Source organism: Hevea brasiliensis, chromosome 11 (assembly GCF_030052815.1).
Source record: "Hevea brasiliensis isolate MT/VB/25A 57/8 chromosome 11, ASM3005281v1, whole genome shotgun sequence".
In the NCBI taxonomy this organism is placed as follows: Eukaryota; Viridiplantae; Streptophyta; class Magnoliopsida; order Malpighiales; family Euphorbiaceae; genus Hevea; species Hevea brasiliensis.
The window spans coordinates 98,290,423-98,308,470 of record NC_079503.1 but is presented as its reverse complement, the minus strand read 5'-3'; the positions used below and the strand labels follow the sequence as shown (position 1 = coordinate 98,308,470).

Genomic DNA, 18,048 nt, shown 5'->3' with positions numbered 1-18,048 from the left:
TGACATTAAAAATTTTTAATTTATATAAACTCTTAAATTAAGAATTTTAAATTTATATAAATTTTAAAATTAATATAAATTATTATAATTAATTTTAAAAATAAAAAATAATTTGGATAAAACTCGATCTCCTTTTATATATTTATATATAATGCAGAAATTTTTTAACATATTAAAAAAAGTTTATAACTATTTTAATTTCAACTTGTTTTTTATTTCTATTTTATATTTTTTTATCATTATATATTTTAATTTTAAAAAATAACAATATATTAAATAAAAAATATTGATAAAATATTTATTTTATAAAAAATAAAATTATTACAAAATCTCCTTGAAAACATAATATTTATGTCAAGGAAATAGCAAATTAAATACAGCTGGTGTGTATGATAATAAAAATAATGTTTTTTATTTTTTAATATATAAATGACGTGTAAATAATAAAGTAAGGGAAATTAAAAAAAAAAAAAAAAGGAACAGAACAAAGGGCTGTTGTTAGTTTTGTTTCCCATACAATGTGCGCCGTATATTATTGTATGCCGCGATTCCGTTTCGATAATGGCAATTTTAACTCACTCTCCCTTTAAGGAATTAAAAATCATGAAATGGCAAGCATTTGTTTACTTTCCAGTAATCTTAATTTATCATTTTAAATTTATTAATTTAAAAATATTTAAAATTATTTTAAATTATAAAATTTTAAAATAATTTTTTTAAACACTTTCTTCAAAATATGATTAAGTTGATTCATCTGCAATAGGTTTTATGACTCCTTCGTCAGAACCTGTAGAGATTACCATTATATATACTAAAATTTGTTCAGAATTAGAATTTTATTCATCTTCAAATAAAAAGCTATATATATATATATATATATATATTTTAAAATATTTTATGATTTTAATATTTATATAAAAAATAAAAATTTAATTTTTTAAATTAATAAATATATTTTGAAAAATATTTTTCCCAATAATAATGTTAAACATATTTTTAATATATAAAATAAAATAAAATATAATTAAATGGAAAAATTTTTTGATAAATGATTTATCAACATTTTGTGAGAAGTTATTTTCTGAACTATTGATTATATTTAATAAGATGTATTAGACTTTATTATCTTTAATAAGATGGAGTAAAGTCGAAATATAATTATAATTGAACATTATATATTTTATTAGGTTATGCATAAAAATTAATGAAATATACATAATCATATCTAGTATTTAATTACACTATAATAAAATATATTTAATAATAATTATTTTTAATTTATTTTTATTATTTATAATTATAAATCATTATCATTAAATCATTATCATCACCCCAATCACAATTGCTATCACATTTACATTTATTATCACATACCACCATAATCACATACCTAAAAATTATAAAAGAGATTGTTGATAAATGAAAATTGGAATTGGCACAATTCACAAAATTAAAAACTTTTATATAATTTACTTTTAATCTTAATAAAGCTATTCAAAATAAATTAGTAAAAAGTCAATGAGTTGGTCAAACAATCTCAGTCGCTCCTTTTATACTATCAATAATCATAAACAATATTAAATACTACTCACTCAATACTATTATCGTAAAAAAAAATTAAATATTTAAATAAAAATGATCACTATATCATATTTATTTTTATCTTTATAATTAAATATGAAAATAAAATAAAATAATAATTATATTATATCATTTATTAGATTGCATTATATTCAATAAAATGTAGCCGTATGTCCACCATTGACTTGGCTCCTTGGCGGGCACATGAAAGAAACAGAGATAAAAGATTGCACCACGCGCTTTCCAAATGCGCGTGCGATGACATCATTGTTTTCGGGCCTAAAAAAGTTCAAAGCCCGAGAACCGAACGCAGAGGTGGGGTGGGTTGGTGGGTGCGTGCGTGCGCGTTAAATTTGTGCTTCTCTTTTTCCCTTGTAGGAGAACCGAGAATGCTCCCCTCCAATAATAAAAGCCCCGCGGCGAACCAAACTCTGTAACGCTTTTCTCTCTTCTCATTCTCTTTCGGATCAGATTCTCCATGAACAATCATCACAATTCACAAACACTGCTGCAACTTCACTCTTCAATCTCAAATTGGATAGACATTGCCTTCTCTGATCAGATCAGTTCCTCAATCGATCAGGTTCTTTTTTTTTCGTTTCTTTGTTTTACTTTGATCTCTTTTGATTTCTTCAATCTTGATTGATTTGTCGGGTGTTTTAGTTGAGTTCACCCTGAGTTTTTAGTCAACATCAGCTCTTTTGGTCATTCTGCTCCATTATATGGTTATTGTTCCCTGAAGATTTTTTTCTTTTTTATATGGGGTTGGTTAATGTAGAATTGCAGATGCAAAAACCTTATCTCAACTGCAATGCCTAATTCATTAGTGTTTAATCTGTTAATTGCTTATTGAATTTCTGTTTTTCTATAAAGGGTGTTTCATGATGAACGAAGAATGAAGAATCAGAGTGTGAATTTCTTATTCTATTTTATGCTGAACTGAAGGCCGATTTTGATTAAACTCAATTTTGGACTCCATTACTTATCTATGGATCTCTCTTCCCATTGTACCTGCAGTGAGGATGGCTGCAATTATTGCTAAGCAAGACCGGTTCAACCGTGAGGGTGATCAAAATATGCGGAGAATGGGAAGAACCTGTGATGCTTCTTGGCCAGCATCTAAGAGACGAGTTCACAAAATCCTTAATCACAGAAGTATTGAGAAAATAGGGAAACTAGAAGAGGAAGATGATGATGTTGAGTGGTCACCCCCAACAAGAACAAAAAATTCATCTAAGAAAATGAAATTGACTCCTGCTTTTGAATTCTTGGAGGGCAAAGGAATTCCAAAGAAGCAGCGGAGTGCTTTAAATAAGGGAAATAATTCTGTAGTTGTAGATTTAGAGAGTGATTCAGAGGATGAAGTTTCAGAGGAAGTGTGTATTATAAATATGAGAGAGCGCAAAAGAGCTAGGAATTCAAGTAGGGAGATAATCAAAGAAAATCCTAAGGATACAATAGAGGGAAATGTAGGTTTTACAAATGCTTCTTTGCACACTTCATCTTCTTCATCAACATCTTCTTCTACCTCATCAGCTTCAGCTATGAAGAATGATGGCAGTAGCAACAGCACATGTGCACTGAGAAATTTGAAGGTTATTTATCTGTCATTTTTTATCTGCTATGGTTGAATTATACTTTTTGTGCCCTTAGCATTGAAAGGAATTTATTTACTTTGGTAACTGAAGGTTGTCAGTATTTCTTGCTTCAAGCAGGCCAAAATAGAAGCTCGCCCAAAGTGTCATCAATGCATGAAAAGTGAAAGAAGAATTGTTGTCCCTTGCCAGAAGTGTAAAAGCAAAATATATTGTGTCCAATGCATCAAGCAATGGTAAATTTTTTGGCTGCCATATTTGACATTGTTTTATCATTGTTTTAGTATAATAAGCTTAGGAAGTTCTCCTGGCATGTGCATTTCTTTTGTGTTGTATGTAGGTATCCAAAGATGACAGAAGAAGAAATTGCAGAACAATGTCCGTACTGTCGTAGAAATTGCAACTGCAATGTGTGTTTGCACTCCAGTGGTTTGATTAAGGTATGTTTTTATTCTGTCCCTCATCTATCCTGTTGGTTGTGAGATATTAATAAAGATGCAAAAGCTCCATCAGGCTAGTTCTTTGAAATTTAAGATTGCTTTTTGAAAATGTAAGTTGATAATCAGCATCTCTATATTGCATCCTAAGATTGGCAGTTGGAGTTGTTGTATATATATGAGTATTTCACAAAGCTTTTGTCTGAGCCTGGCTCACACACACAATATTGGGCCAAAAATCCAAATCAAGTGTAAATTGGTGGATTCCTCCCTGCACGCAAGATATAGTCCAATACAAAACAAATTTTTATTTTTCATTATAATTAAAATTTTGTGCTTACTGGAAATTGGTTGTATTATTATTATTATTATTATTATTATTATTATTATTATTATTATTATTATTATTATTATTATTATTTTCTAAATTTTATACACAGGGTTCTATTGGTTGTTGCAGATTTTATTAACGTTAAGATGGCTTACCATGATCTAATCCTCATCTTCCTCAAGCCTAATGTTACAATTTTGCGCTATTTATATGTTGTAGTTTTACTTATCCAATATATGCTTTTCTGCTCTTCCATTGCTGGGTTTATTCAAAATTACTTCTAGCTGTTCCGCGCCCTGGGATTCCAATCCAAAAGGGCCTGTTGAAATTCCCAAAGGGACTGTTAAATCCTGGGGGATTTTCACATTGCTGAAGTAACTGTTGTTGTCGAAATCCTTTAAGGATAGTGTTCGTAAACACGACTCAAGCTTTAATTTTCGTTTCCTCCTTCCTTGTATTGTTCAATTTCAATAATAATCTTAAGGATTATTATTGAGCATGCTGCTGCAATCAACAATTCTACTTTAGCTGCTGCCATTCAGAATTCTTCTGCTATAAATTTTTTTGGCCACTCCATTGTTGCTCCCCTTCATGGCATGACGTCGCTTTTGTTCCAATCTATTCACCATTGCATATGCCTAGCCGTTTTCTAATTTCTCTAAAATTGAGGTATTTGCAAGACAAAATTTTAAGAGGTGGCTAGAATGTATCTCTCTCTTTTGTTCTTAACATGCACCTTGTAGTTGCTACCCTTACAAACCCTAAACCAACATTGTCTGCAGATCCAAAACTGCTTAAAATCTGGGCTTATGCTAACAAGGTATGTAGGCATACAATCATTAGCACCTTATCTAATCACTTGTTTGATGTCTACTACTCCTATAAAGCCGCCTAGAAAATATGTGATATAGGGAATCTGAAGTACACTGCTAAGGATGCTGGAAAAAAAAAATTTGTTATTGGCAACTATTACAGGTGGGAGATGACAAATGACAATGATATCATGATGCAAATTAATGGATACTGCAAACTATTGGAAGAGCTTAGGGTTGAAAACATCACTTTGCAAGATGAGTTTATTGCCCATTGTTGATGGAAAAGTTACTAGAATCTTGGAAGGATTACAAGCAATATCTCAGACACAAGCATAAGAAATTATTACTTGCAGATTTGATCATCCACATCATAATTGAGGACACTGAGAAAAAAGAACTTAAAAGCTGCAAAAGCAAATGAGATGGCTTCAAAGGCACACCTAGTGCAAGATAAGTCTCACAAAGGGAGATATGAAAACAAGAAACCTGATCACATTCCTAAAGCTACTTACACCACCTTCAAAAAGAAGGGAAGTTGCTATGTTTATGGAAAGTCAAGACATCATACTCTTCAATGCAAGAAAAGGGCAAGGAATGACAATTCTCCTAAACCAAAAGTAAATTTGGTTGAAGGAGATGATATTATTGTTGTTGTCATTTCTCAAGCTTACCTTGTGGTCAATGTGAAAGAATGGGTGGTAGACTTTGGTGCTAACTAGCATATCTATACAAACAGAAATGCTTTTTCCTTCCACACTCTTTTTGGGGGTAGGAGAAGAACATGTATACCTCATTGATTCTTGAATTGCTATTGTTCTTCTTAAACCATATCTTGCAAGACCTTCGCTCTCAACCAAGTGCTTCATGCATCTAATATGAGAGCAAATTTAGGGCCTATTTGGTTTAGCTATTGGATGCAACTATTGACTGATAGCTGTTGCTGCTAGTTGATAGTTGATAACTGATTGTAGCTGTTTTGTGTTAAATGTTTGGTAAAACTATATCTAATTGTTGCTGTTAATATGTAAAATGATTAATAAAGACATGTCATATAATTTATATTACTATTGAAATAAATATATAATTATTAATTTATTATATTATATAATCTATTTTATTATTAAAATAAATATAATAATTAATTTATTATATTATCTCACAAAATAATAAAAAATGTAATTCAATAACTTAAGAAGAAATAAAAAAATATATAAAAAAGTGAAATTGGAGTTAGAATTGAAAATTAAAAAAAAAAAAATCCATTTCTAAAGAATTTTCGTGGTTGTCAAAACAAAGGCATAAATATGATTCATGAACATTGGCTTTGGTAAAAAAAGAAAAAGCTTAATTTTGAATTCAGATTCGTCAAATCATATTGTTAGATAAGCTGCGTGTCAAAGAGAATTTACCACTTACTATAAATGAGTCCCAAGGTACAATAAATTATAATCACTAAATATGTATGGGCATTTTTATCAAACAATAAAAAGATTCTACTGTAATTCATGAACAACTCTAATTATAGAGCTGATGCAAAAGGCAGCTGATAATTAAAGAGTTCACCAAACGGTGCGATACAACTTTTTGGGTGCTTATCAACAATCAGTTGCATCTTATGACTGAACCAAACACCTCCTTAATTTTTGTGGCTTTATTAGGAAAGGTTAAGGTTAAGTAGTCATTTGACAAAAAATAGTATTTTTATGGGCAAAGGCTAGTGTAACCGTGGACTCTTTGTACTCATTGTTTTTGAAATTATGAATGAAAATGTATCATCTTTTTCTCCCTTGATTGATTCTATTGATATGTGGCATGCTAGATTAGGACATATTAATATTTCTTATGCTAAAAAAAATGCAATATCTTGGTTTAATTTCTAGTATTAGTAATACATACTTTAATAAATGTGAAAAATATGTAGAATCTAAATTAACTAAGAAATCTTGCCCTTTTATACAAAGAAAAATTAATTGCTAAGTTTAATCCACATTGACCTAGGAGATTTGAAATAAACTATGACTAGATTTGGTGAAAAAAAATATTGTGTCTTTTATTGGTGCTTTTTCTAGAGTATACTAAGTTATATTTGCTTATAAATAAAGATGAGGCTTTTGACAAGTTTCTTTTGTATGAAGTTAAAGTAGAAAATCAATTAAATAGGAAGGTTAAGAGGGTTAGTTTAGATAAAGGTGATGAATATGTTTTGTTTAATGATTTTTATGAAAAGGACGGAATCATTTGTGAATCTACTCCTTATTTACTTGAATATAATGTAGTAGCAAAAAGAAAAAATAAGACTTTGAGAGAAATGATGAATGTTTTACTTATTTGTTCTTCTACAACTGATAATATTTGGGGAAAGGCTTTATCATCTGCCTATCATTTACAAAATAAAATTCCTTACAAGAGAACTGGTAAGACTCCATATGATTTATGGAAAGGCTATATATCTAACCTAAAATATTTGAAAATGTTGGGGTGTCTTGCTAAGGTAGTGAGTATTTCCAAAAGCTTTGGTCCCGAATTGCCTAGGAGTAAGGTCTTACAGTAGTATGTAAGTAAACTCGAAAAGAGGAGTTGGGCTCGCATGCACAAGATTGGGCCAAAAGTCCAAATTGAGTGTAAATTGGTGGATTCCCCCCTGAGCACGAGATATAGTCTAATACAAAATAAATTGTTATTTTTCATTATAATTAAAATTTTGCACTTAACCGAAATTGGTCTTATTTGACCTATTATTTTCTCTAGACTTTGGCCACAAGGTTTTATTGATTGTTGCAGATCTTGTTAATGTTAACAACTTGATTTTCTTGATATGCTCCTCTTTTTCCTCTGGCCTAACTTTACAATTTTTGTACAATAAATGTGTTCAAGTTTTACTCATCTAATATGTGCTTTTATGCTCTTCCGTTTCCTTTCTCTACTATTGGCTTTATTCAAAATTACTTCTTGCTGTTGTGTCATGGAATTCCATTCCAGAAGGGCCTGTTAAATTTTGGGGATTTCTGCATTGTTCAATTAACTTTTGTGGTTGAAATAATCCTTAAGGACAGTGTTTGTGAACATGTCTCAAGCTTTCATTTTCATATTGTTCAATTTTGACCACAAAATTACCATTTTACAATTTTGAAGTTGTAATTGTAAGTAGGGTAAAATACTGTTTCATATCTCAAGTATGTCAAAATTAATAACTTGGTCCTCATATTTTCAAAAATACACAATTTAGTCCCTTATATTTAATTCGGTTTTCGTCTATTTTTATCGATTTAACCATTAGTCAAGGGACTAAAAGGTGGTTAATGATGGATAGAAGTGTTAATAATGGTAAAAATTCAAGGATAGAAATGTTTATAATGTTAAAAACTCAGGGATGAAAATGTTTATCATTAATGATAAAAGTTGAGGAAAATAGATGAAGTGATGAAAGTGTATGACAGAATCAAAATTTAGATATTTTTTCTTTTATTTTATAAAATAAAGAATCTAAGTATTAATTATGGCATAACACAATGATGAAAAAGTAATTTTCCCTTGTAAGTATTTCTTCTAACTACATGATTTTTATCGTCACCCCTAGACATCAAAAAGGGACATCACTGACAGTCAAAAGGTTCAGCATCTCCAGTATTTGATAAAGTCACTGCTTCCCTTTCTTGAACAACTTTGTGAAGAACAAAATCAAGAGATACAAATTGAGGCTTGCATTCTAGGTACTTCTCATTTTCTTTTTAGCTTCAGGTATGAGTTTTTTGGTTTGAGTTTCATTTCCTGTGAATAAATTGTAAATTGTTCTTGTAACCAGGTTCCTCCCCCGAGATAGCAGAAAACTTCTGTAATAATGATGAGCGTGTCTATTGGTAAGAATCTCTTGTTGTTGCTGAAAGGTGAAAATTAGGTGATTATTGATTGAAGTTAAAGCTTATTTACTGCAATTTTATGGGTCTTGGAGCAGCAACCATTGTGCAACTTCTATTGTTGACCTGCACCGCAGCTGCCCAAAGTGTGCTTATGAACTATGTCTCAGTTGTTGTCAAGAAATTCGTGAAGGAAGTTTGTCAAGTCGTGCTGAAATAAAGTTTGAATATGTAAACAGAGGCTCTGAATATATGCATGGTGGAGATCCACTGCCTTGTGGTTTTGAAAATCCTGAGGATCAAGGGGAACCTCCATTTGTGCTGTGGAATGCCAATGATGATGGAAGTATTTCTTGTGCCCCAAAAGAAATGGGTGGTTGTGGTGATTGTGTATTGGAGCTAAAGCGTATCCTTCCAATGGGGTGGATTTCAGAGTTGAAAAAGAAGGCAAGAGATTTAGTAGGGTTTGGCATGGAAGGGACAAGTTTAATGTGCAACCATTCTGAAGCAGAAGGGAAAGAGATGTTGCGGAGAGCAGCTTCTAGAGAAGGATCAGAGGACAATTACTTGTATTGTCCTACTGTGATTGACATTCAAGAGGATGAAGAGGTCTTTTGCTTCCAAAAGCACTGGGTTAAAGGCGAACCTGTGATTGTTCGTGGTGCTCTCGAGGTAACAACTCATTTGAGCTGGGAACCAATGGTCATGTGGCGTGCATTATGCGAAAATGTGGACCCAGAGACAAGTGCTAAGATGTCTGAAGTGAAGGCCGTTGATTGCCTGGCTTTTTGTGAGGTTTAGCATCATTATCCTACCTGATATTCTTTTTTCATCCCAAAACATAGTATCGTGTGATGTAAAAGGTCTATTTTCCTTTCATGATTTATGGTAAAAGAGAGAATTTATCCTATGTTGTTGTATCTTCTATTTAGTTTTACTCATGCCTGCTGATTTTTTTCAAAGCATGCAGGTGGAAATTAATACCCGCCAATTTTTCAAGGGTTATACAGAAGGGAGAAGATATGGTAACTTTTGGCCTGAGATGCTGAAGCTGAAGGATTGGCCCCCATATGATAAGTTTGAAGACCTTTTGCCGCGCCACTTTGATGAGTTTATCAGTGCCTTGCCTTTTCAACAATATAGTGATCCCAAGGCTGGTATCCTTAACCTCGCTGTGAAATTTCCACCAGGTCTACTTAAACCAGACATGGGTCCAAAAACCTACATTGCTTATGGCACAACAGAAGAGCTTGGCAGAGGGGACTCGGTAACTAAACTTCATTGTGATATGTCGGATGCGGTATGCCTAAAGTATCTATCAAGATATTTAGTACACTCTTAAGTAAAGAGTCGCCTATTTTTTCATCTAATTTTTCCTTAAATTTTTTATGTCAAGAATGAGTTTCATTCTTTTAACAAATGCTTATACAAGTACTAAGGTTTCAAATGTTCTACAATCTCCCCATTTTTTTTAAGATGAGAAAATCATTTTCTTGCTGTCCTCTTGGCACTCTAGTTTTTCCAAACTGCTGGTTAGGGAGGTGATACTGAACTGCTTCAAGGGTTTTGTATGGGTGCTTTATTGAATTCTTTCTATTAAAATATTTATTTTTCATTTGAAGTTGTCAATAATGTAGGTGAATATTTTAACACATACTGCGGAGGTAGCTTTAAGTGAAGAACAGCGCACTGGCATACAACAGCTCAAAAGGAAACATTTGGAACAGGATGAGAAAGAACGTTTGGAGCATGACAAGGTAAACCATCATCCCATTGGGCAAATTGGTGACTGCAGTGGTAGTCGGAAAGAGATGGATGTATCAAATATTACTGAGCTAGAGATCTACCCCTCTGAAATTAGTGAAAAACGAGAGATTTCCCATGATCAGCTAAGAGGTGCTAGACTCGCTGGTTTGCCCACTGCAGATGAAACAGATGAGATGTGCGGTGCGTTGTGGGACATTTTTAGGAGGGAGGATGTCTCCAAGTTGGAAGAATATCTAAGAAAGCACTCTATGGAATTTAGGCACACTTTTTGCTCCCCAGTAAAACAAGTAATTTATGCTGACTAGTGACTACTCATTCTTCAAACTATTTTATGATTACTGATAACTTACCTTGCTGCATGTAGGTCGTCCATCCAATTCATGACCAGTGTTTTTACTTAACTTCAGAGCATAAAAAGAAGTTGAAGGAGGAATTTGGTAAGTATTCTCTTTGAAAATAGCCTGGAGAAAAATAGCTTGATTATTCCCTCAAACCTGTGGGGAATATATACAGTTTCAATAAATTTGATAAGGAAAAATATACAATTATCCTAATCTAGAAATCCCCTGATTTTAGGGATTTAATCTCAATCACAATATTTACATTCCTATCCTTAACAGCACTAACTTGAATTGTTTCACACTTCCAGGTGTTGAACCTTGGACATTTGAACAAAGAGTCGGGGAGGCCATATTTATTCCTGCTGGTTGCCCACACCAAGTTAGGAATCTCAAGGTAAATCTTGAGACAGTTGTTTTATGAAATAGGGCTTTCATGCGTAGATAGAGAATATGCTTTATGACCAATGTGAAACTTATATTTAACATCCTATTCCCCATAAACAGTCATGTACAAAAGTTGCTGTAGATTTTGTCTCCCCAGAAAATGTACAGGAGTGCCTTCGCTTAACCAAGGAATTCAGACAGCTTCCAAAGAACCACAGGGCTAGAGAAGATAAACTTGAGGTAACTCCTTTCTGCAATGATAAACTTAGTAATGTCATTTCTATGCCTCAGGGTTGTTTTCCTCCTTGTTTGTGGTGCAGATCAAGAAAATGATAATCTATGCAATTGAAGAAGCAATTAAAGATTTAAAAGTGCTAATATAATGACATCTTCAAGCTACTCCAAGTGGCAGCTATAGAACACACAGGCCAAATTGTTTTTCTTTTTTCCATTTTTATAACATACATTTCTTCAGCGAGAATGCTACCTAATTAAAGCATTTTTTTGAGGATGCATATCACCAATTCAAAGTTAAATATAGGAACGATACCTTTGCAAGTATGTGTCAATGCAAGGTGATGGTATGAATGAGCTTCATTTCGTTTTGTTTTAAAGAGAGTTTCAGGCCCACCATGAGGAAATACAAATAGAGATTATAAATTTCTTGCTCATGATTCTGAAGTTTCCACTCTATGAAATTTTAGAACTTGTGATCCTTGAACAGAATTCTCTTGCCAAAAGAGAATATCAAGTTCCTCCTACTCAAAAATCAAAAGGCAAAGCATAGTTTGAAGAATCTCTTTCAAACATTGATAGCGTGCTGATACACTTGTTTTCTAATGAAAGAAAATGTTATCAAATCAACAAAATAATTGTGGAACATCTATAATTAATAATAACATTGATATTAAAAAAATTATAATATAACTTTAGATAATTCTCTTAAAATAATACAAATGACCCATATGCATGGCTCCTACATATTCAAATTGTGTAACTCTTGGGCTCAAAAAATAATGTCCACTTAAACCTATTAACCTTTTACTCTTTCAACTTCTAAACTAATTGAGAAAAATTTATCTTCGGTATTTACACAAACAAGTATACACAATTAGAAACATACTAGAACAAGAATTTCAAAGTAGAATAAAAAATGTTTAAAATATTTCTTTTTTAGTAGGGGATTGGAGAAGTGAGAACTAAAACTTGGCTTTGCTAAGTAATATGTCTTTAACTATTATACTAAGCCAAACTAGGCAAAAATATTTCAAATATTAAGATCAAATAAAAGGAGAGTAGGATAAAGATGAAATAAGTCATTATGATATTTATCACTTTTATTATTTGAGTTGTTAGAAGGACGTTTTGGTGGAATAGTCATGTCATACATAATATCTTGGCTATCAATAGTTACATACAGGTCTATATAACATAGAAAAGTAGGATACCCATGACGTGTACGTGTGGGATGTACCAAATCCTCATTAAATTTGATTTTTCCATTAGAGGGTAATCTTTCAATATGTAGCAGCCATCAAAAATTACTCCTCTATTGGGCATCTTTTGAATAAAAAAAATAAAATGAAATCCAAGAAATTAAATTAGGAATATGTTTTATTTTCCTTATGGAAAAGTAGACTATGAATCGAAGAAGAAATAGAATGAAAGAGAGAGTAAGAAGCATTATCATTTCCCCCCTATTTAGACTATGATTTCTTTTTGAAATAAAAGAATTCAATTCTTTTTAATTTAAAAAATTATTTTAAAATAAATAGAAATCAAGCATTATTATGTAAAAATTCAATTGATTTCTTTTCTTATAAATGGTTTATTCCAAACGAACCCTTTTAGATGCACTAAAATGCAACATTAACATTTTTTTTACCTTATTAGTTGCATCATAGTAAGTACAAAGGTGCCAATTAAGTTAGAAGGGTCTTGTTGAAAATTTTTTGGGGTAAATTACACAAACCATACCTTAACATAGAAGTATATAATAATAAGTTATGTAAACTTTAATTTATAACATAAAACCCCTAATATTTAATTTAAGTAAAATAAAAGCTCTATGTGATCTTTAGTAATTGATTTCTAGGTTATTTATGTTATCGTGACATTTATTAAATTGAAAATTTTATATTTTCATAGGTTAGCCGCTTCAATTAAATAGTTGTGGCTATGGCTGTGTTGAATTGTGTACTTTGGATCATTGCAGCTGAGGCTGTGGATTTAGGGAGAGCAAGGGGAGAGTAACTAGAGAGAAATTAATTTCCTGACAAATATCAAATTAATAGAGAAAAAATATTATATGACAAGTGTCACATCAATAAAAATAATCTAGAAACAAGTTAATGAAAGTCACGAGAGATTTTATGTTACTTAAATTAAAGATTAAGAGTTTTATGTAGTTTAAATACCTTATTGTTACATACCTCTAATTTGAGATATGTTTATATAATTTAAATTTTTGTCTAGATAAATTTAATAGATTAAGTCAATAATTTGTCCCTTAATCGAATTCCACTTCTATAAGATTTCCTTAAAAGTTAAGATCTTCTAAAATCCCAACAAGATTATGTTTAATACTGATATAAAGAGCTTAAATAGTTAGGTATATCATTCTGCTTAATTAATCTCAGGCACTATTTTTTCATATCAGCTCTAACTTGAGCTGTTCATGGTACTATTCTTTCATTCCAGCTCTAAATTGAGTGATGGATTTCGACTAATTAATCTTATGTACTATTCTTTCATACCAGTTTTAACTTGAGCAGTGAGGACATCACGTGTATCCTTAACTTTTTTTTTTTTTTAGAGGTTAGTAAATCGCATCAATATATTAATTTAAAAAATAATTAATTACTCTCATTAATACTTATATATTTTGAGGGAGTCAATGTTATATATTAAGAAAATGACTTAAGCTATATTTTATTTGAATGTGTCAACAATAATAACAACTAAGCCTTAAGGGTCTGTTTGGGTGGGGGTGAGGAAAGGGTAAATAAGGGTAACGAGGGGTAAGTAATTATTATACCCCTGTTTGGAAAGGGGTGAGCTGGTGAAGGGTAAGGGTAAGTAAGGGTAAGGTTTACCCTCCCTTACCCCTCAAATCTCAATTTTTCTTACACCCCAAATTGGGGTGTAAGCAGGGGGAGGTGAGAGATGAAAATTATTTTATTTTTTATTTTCCTATTATGTCCTTAATTTTTTATTAAAAATTCAATTATACCCATTAAAAATAAACCTAGCTTACCACTATAAATAAATGTCTTCTCTCTGTGGCCGTATCTAATCTCTTCGCTCTCTCTCGTGGATTTTGAATTCTTACAGAAAAAATGTTAGTTTTATCTTTTTATTTAATTTTAATTATTAAATCATTTTTTTTCAATAATTTGCTATAATTATTATGTTCTAATTATCAATTTTTTTTTCTAAATAATTCATTCTTTATTCAATCACTGTTTAATTTATTCATTATTATTTTGATTTATTAATTTTGTGATTTATTCATAATGAATTATTACTGTTTATAAATTTAAGATTTATCATGATAAATTTACTATTTAATAAATTATCTAATCACAAACCAGGCGTGATCGTTGACACTATAACTTTTTAGTTTTTAATTTTTTGTTTAAGTTTGTTTTATAACAATAATATTTTACCTACCTTTTAAAAAAATAAAATATTTTAAAAGATGCAAAATGATATTTGTATTACTTTATATATATCTAAGTTGAATGTTGAAATAGTATATATCATGGTCTAATATAAAAAGACAATAAAAAATATAAATTATAAGCCATTAAACTAAAAATAAAAGGCCTTAATTTACATATTAAAAAAAATAGAAAATAAATTTTATCTAATAGAAAATGATATTTTTATAATTTTAACAATTATTTACCCTTCTTTCACCTCTTTCCAAACATAAAGAATAAACATTACATCTCCTTACCTTTCCATTAATTCACCTCTTTCCAAACATGAAAATTTTTTTATTGTAACCCTCTTTACCCTTCTCCCTCCTTACCCTTCCTTACCCTCCCATTAATTACACTTCCCTTACCCCATCCAAACAGAGCCTAAGTTGGATCGACTATATGAATCCTTCTTTATAAAAATTTATTGAATACATATCCATATGATGATAAAACAATATAAATTATTATGAGGAGTCAATAATTAAAATAAAATAATTCTTTTTATGAATATATATTTCTATATAAAAGAAAATTTTAGAATATTTGGTTTGGGTAGCTATAGCTCTCTCACTTGCCCTCCCTCCCTCTACCCTATTAATGTGCATCATTAACTTTTAATACTTTTTCTTAAAGTTATGTTTAGAACATGGTTTCATACTGTATAGTATGGTTAATCTATATATATATTTGATAAGATTGTTCCTAACAAACAAGGGTTTGGTGTTTTAACCATTATTTTACCATAGCTTTTCAAACCATTAAAATAGTGGTTTGATATGATTTAAAATTTTTATTTTCCCATTTTATCCCTATATAATATATAAAATTCTAATTGTATATTTTCAATATTATATGTTTATAAGGTATATTTAGTGATTAATAAAAAAAATAAAATGTCTAATTATTATTATAATAACACTATTTATAAATTAATATTTTATTTAAATAAATATTTTTAATCTTTTCAAACATGTTAATAATAAAAATTAAATAAATCATGCTTCACTTAATCTAAACAAGGGTAAAGCTCAAATTGAATTTTTTTTTTTAAACTTTTTTTTCACTTGAAATTTTAATGCTATGCCTAAGATTACCACATATATCTCTAACAAGTTGTTTTAAGCTTAAACATTGGGGAAAAAAAAAAGATTTCTCCATTTGATTATGACAAACACAGTTTCCACTTAGAAACAATGGAATTATCCATGAGGATTGAACTTACCTTGCTATTTGTAGCTCTAGCATATCTCCCTCTCACAATTATCCATAAACCAAGAGAGATTCACAAATCATGATCTTTGTTTGTGCAAGAAGAGAGATTCACAAAGCATGGAAGAAGAAGGAAGATGTAAAAGCTTTCTCAAATTTTGTTTAGGGAAGCCACACATGAATTGTGTTAAAAACCTCTCTTTTATAGGCCAAAATTCAACTAGGGTTTCATTGGCTCTCTGTAAAATGACTCAAGTACCCCTTAGGGTGTAAATTGGAAGGCAAGTCGGTGGGACCACTTTGGAAAACTTCAAATAATAAGATAACGTTCTGCCGAAGGAAACCTATTCCATAATAAACTAATATTAAATTGTCCCAGGTAGAATGAATTAGCCAATTTTTTAAAATTTTAATATATAAAATATTATAATTTGAAGCCTAGGCATTACAAAAAAAATTTCGCCAATGGTATCAAAAAATTTTTTCTTCACAAAATCTCACCTTGTTCTTTTATGAAATATTATAATGAGGTGTCTAGAATAAAATATTTAAGTTCATAAAATAAATATAAATGGAAAATATTGTGAAAATTTATAAAATATATTACTTGAGACTACCTTTTAATTAGGATTTTATTTTTTTCAAATTATTTGTCACTTTATAAGATTAAGGTGTATTAATTATTTTTTTTCTAATTTTACCCTTATTCTTTTATGTTCAATAATTATCTATACATTTTTCTATAACTATCGTATCACTTTCTCTTTCTTTTAATTAGGTGAGATAAAAGGTAATTTAATTAAATTATAAGGAATTTTATTATAATTTAGATAATTTAATTATTTTTTTAATTTTCGTATAAAAATTTTAAACGATAAATAAAAGTGAATGGAGGTAGTAGCTTATAAGCATATTTATTATTAAAATTACTAAAGATAACATTAAATAAAAAGTTTAAAGGTCCATTTTACCCACTTAACTATTGCATAATAGTCAAATTGCACCTCTTTTTTTTTAATCCAATTGACCCCCTGAAACTATTTAAAATGACGCTTATAACACCAAAGTTAACAAAAGCTGATAGTGTTAACCATTGATAATTGTTAGAGGACCCACTTATTAATTTAGGGCAACCGCAGTTATAGTTGGTGCACAACATTCTTTCGTTCCATTTGCATTGATGAAGGCTTGTGTGAACAATGAGGTCAAAATAAGTGGGCTTATTTGGATGAAATTGTGGGAAAAGCTCTTGGTTGGTATCATAGGAGAGTTGAATTTCAGGGCTTCAAACAAAATTTCTAAGCTTAGAATGTCCATGGCTTTCAGTCTCTAGAACATCTTCACCTGAGAATAAATACTGTCATTTTGAGATTATATGTTAGCCTCTACTCCATCAAGGTTTATACATGGCTTTTATTTTTTGTATTCCTTTATTAATACAACAAATGGGGAAAGTGATCAATGGAGCATGTATACAACATCCAGATATATAATACAAAGAATGGCACCTTGGCCAACTATTTTGATGCATAAAACTGTATAATCTTTGGACTTTGAAGAGATGGTAAAAATTAAAATGGTGAATTTCTTTCGTTTAACTTAAAAATGATTAAATGATGAATAAAAGCCAAGAATTTTTAACAGCTATTAGATTAGTTGCCCAAGTTGGAGCTTCAACATCAATTCATTTAAAGTACCCACATCTCTTGTACTCCACATTCTGCCTACAGAAAATGAAATATACACATTATCAATAGACCTGAAAATTATCAATCATCAATAAACCCTAGATATTACACAAAAAAAAAAACTCACTTACTAAAAAATTTACACAATTATAGAACTGTCACCTAGGATTGGTTTGCTTTCAAGTTATCCACACTTTAGCATGTGCCCGACAATAGCTTTCTCACCAATGTCTTACCATCGTCAACTATTGACGTTCTTCATGAATCCACTCTTGCCAAAACAAAAGACCTCAGAGATAATGATAAAGATTCCATTTTCTCCCTTCAATCACTCTTGTG

The 18,048-nt window shown here is 30.4% G+C and overlaps 1 protein-coding gene and 1 long non-coding RNA gene across 3 annotated transcripts; one reads left to right on the top strand and one right to left on the bottom strand.

The window, feature by feature from the left end:
• The first annotated feature begins 1,930 nt into the window (after positions 1 to 1,930).
• Positions 1,931 to 11,666, top strand: LOC110652189 (lysine-specific demethylase JMJ26). Of its 2 annotated transcripts, none has more exons than XM_021807744.2 (13): positions 1,931 to 2,164; positions 2,455 to 3,176; positions 3,297 to 3,412; positions 3,517 to 3,616; positions 8,337 to 8,469; positions 8,562 to 8,616; positions 8,712 to 9,408; positions 9,584 to 9,913; positions 10,251 to 10,667; positions 10,745 to 10,817; positions 11,030 to 11,115; positions 11,226 to 11,345; positions 11,426 to 11,666. In XM_021807744.2, exons 2-13 carry the CDS (start codon positions 2,604 to 2,606, stop codon positions 11,486 to 11,488), a joined length of 2,763 nt encoding a protein of 920 aa, XP_021663436.2. In that variant the 5' UTR covers positions 1,931 to 2,164; positions 2,455 to 2,603; the 3' UTR covers positions 11,489 to 11,666. The 2 variants fall into 2 exon arrangements, with proteins under 2 accessions (XP_021663436.2, XP_057986468.1); XM_058130485.1 differs by having other exon boundaries at positions 1,932 to 2,164; positions 2,599 to 3,176.
• LOC110652190 (uncharacterized) lies at positions 10,802 to 16,374 on the bottom strand. Its single transcript, XR_002494372.2, has 2 exons — positions 16,035 to 16,374; positions 10,802 to 11,356 (listed from the first exon to the last, which is right to left on the bottom strand). It is a non-coding gene; the product is annotated as an uncharacterized LOC110652190 (long non-coding RNA).
• Positions 16,375 to 18,048: the final 1,674 nt, after the last annotated feature.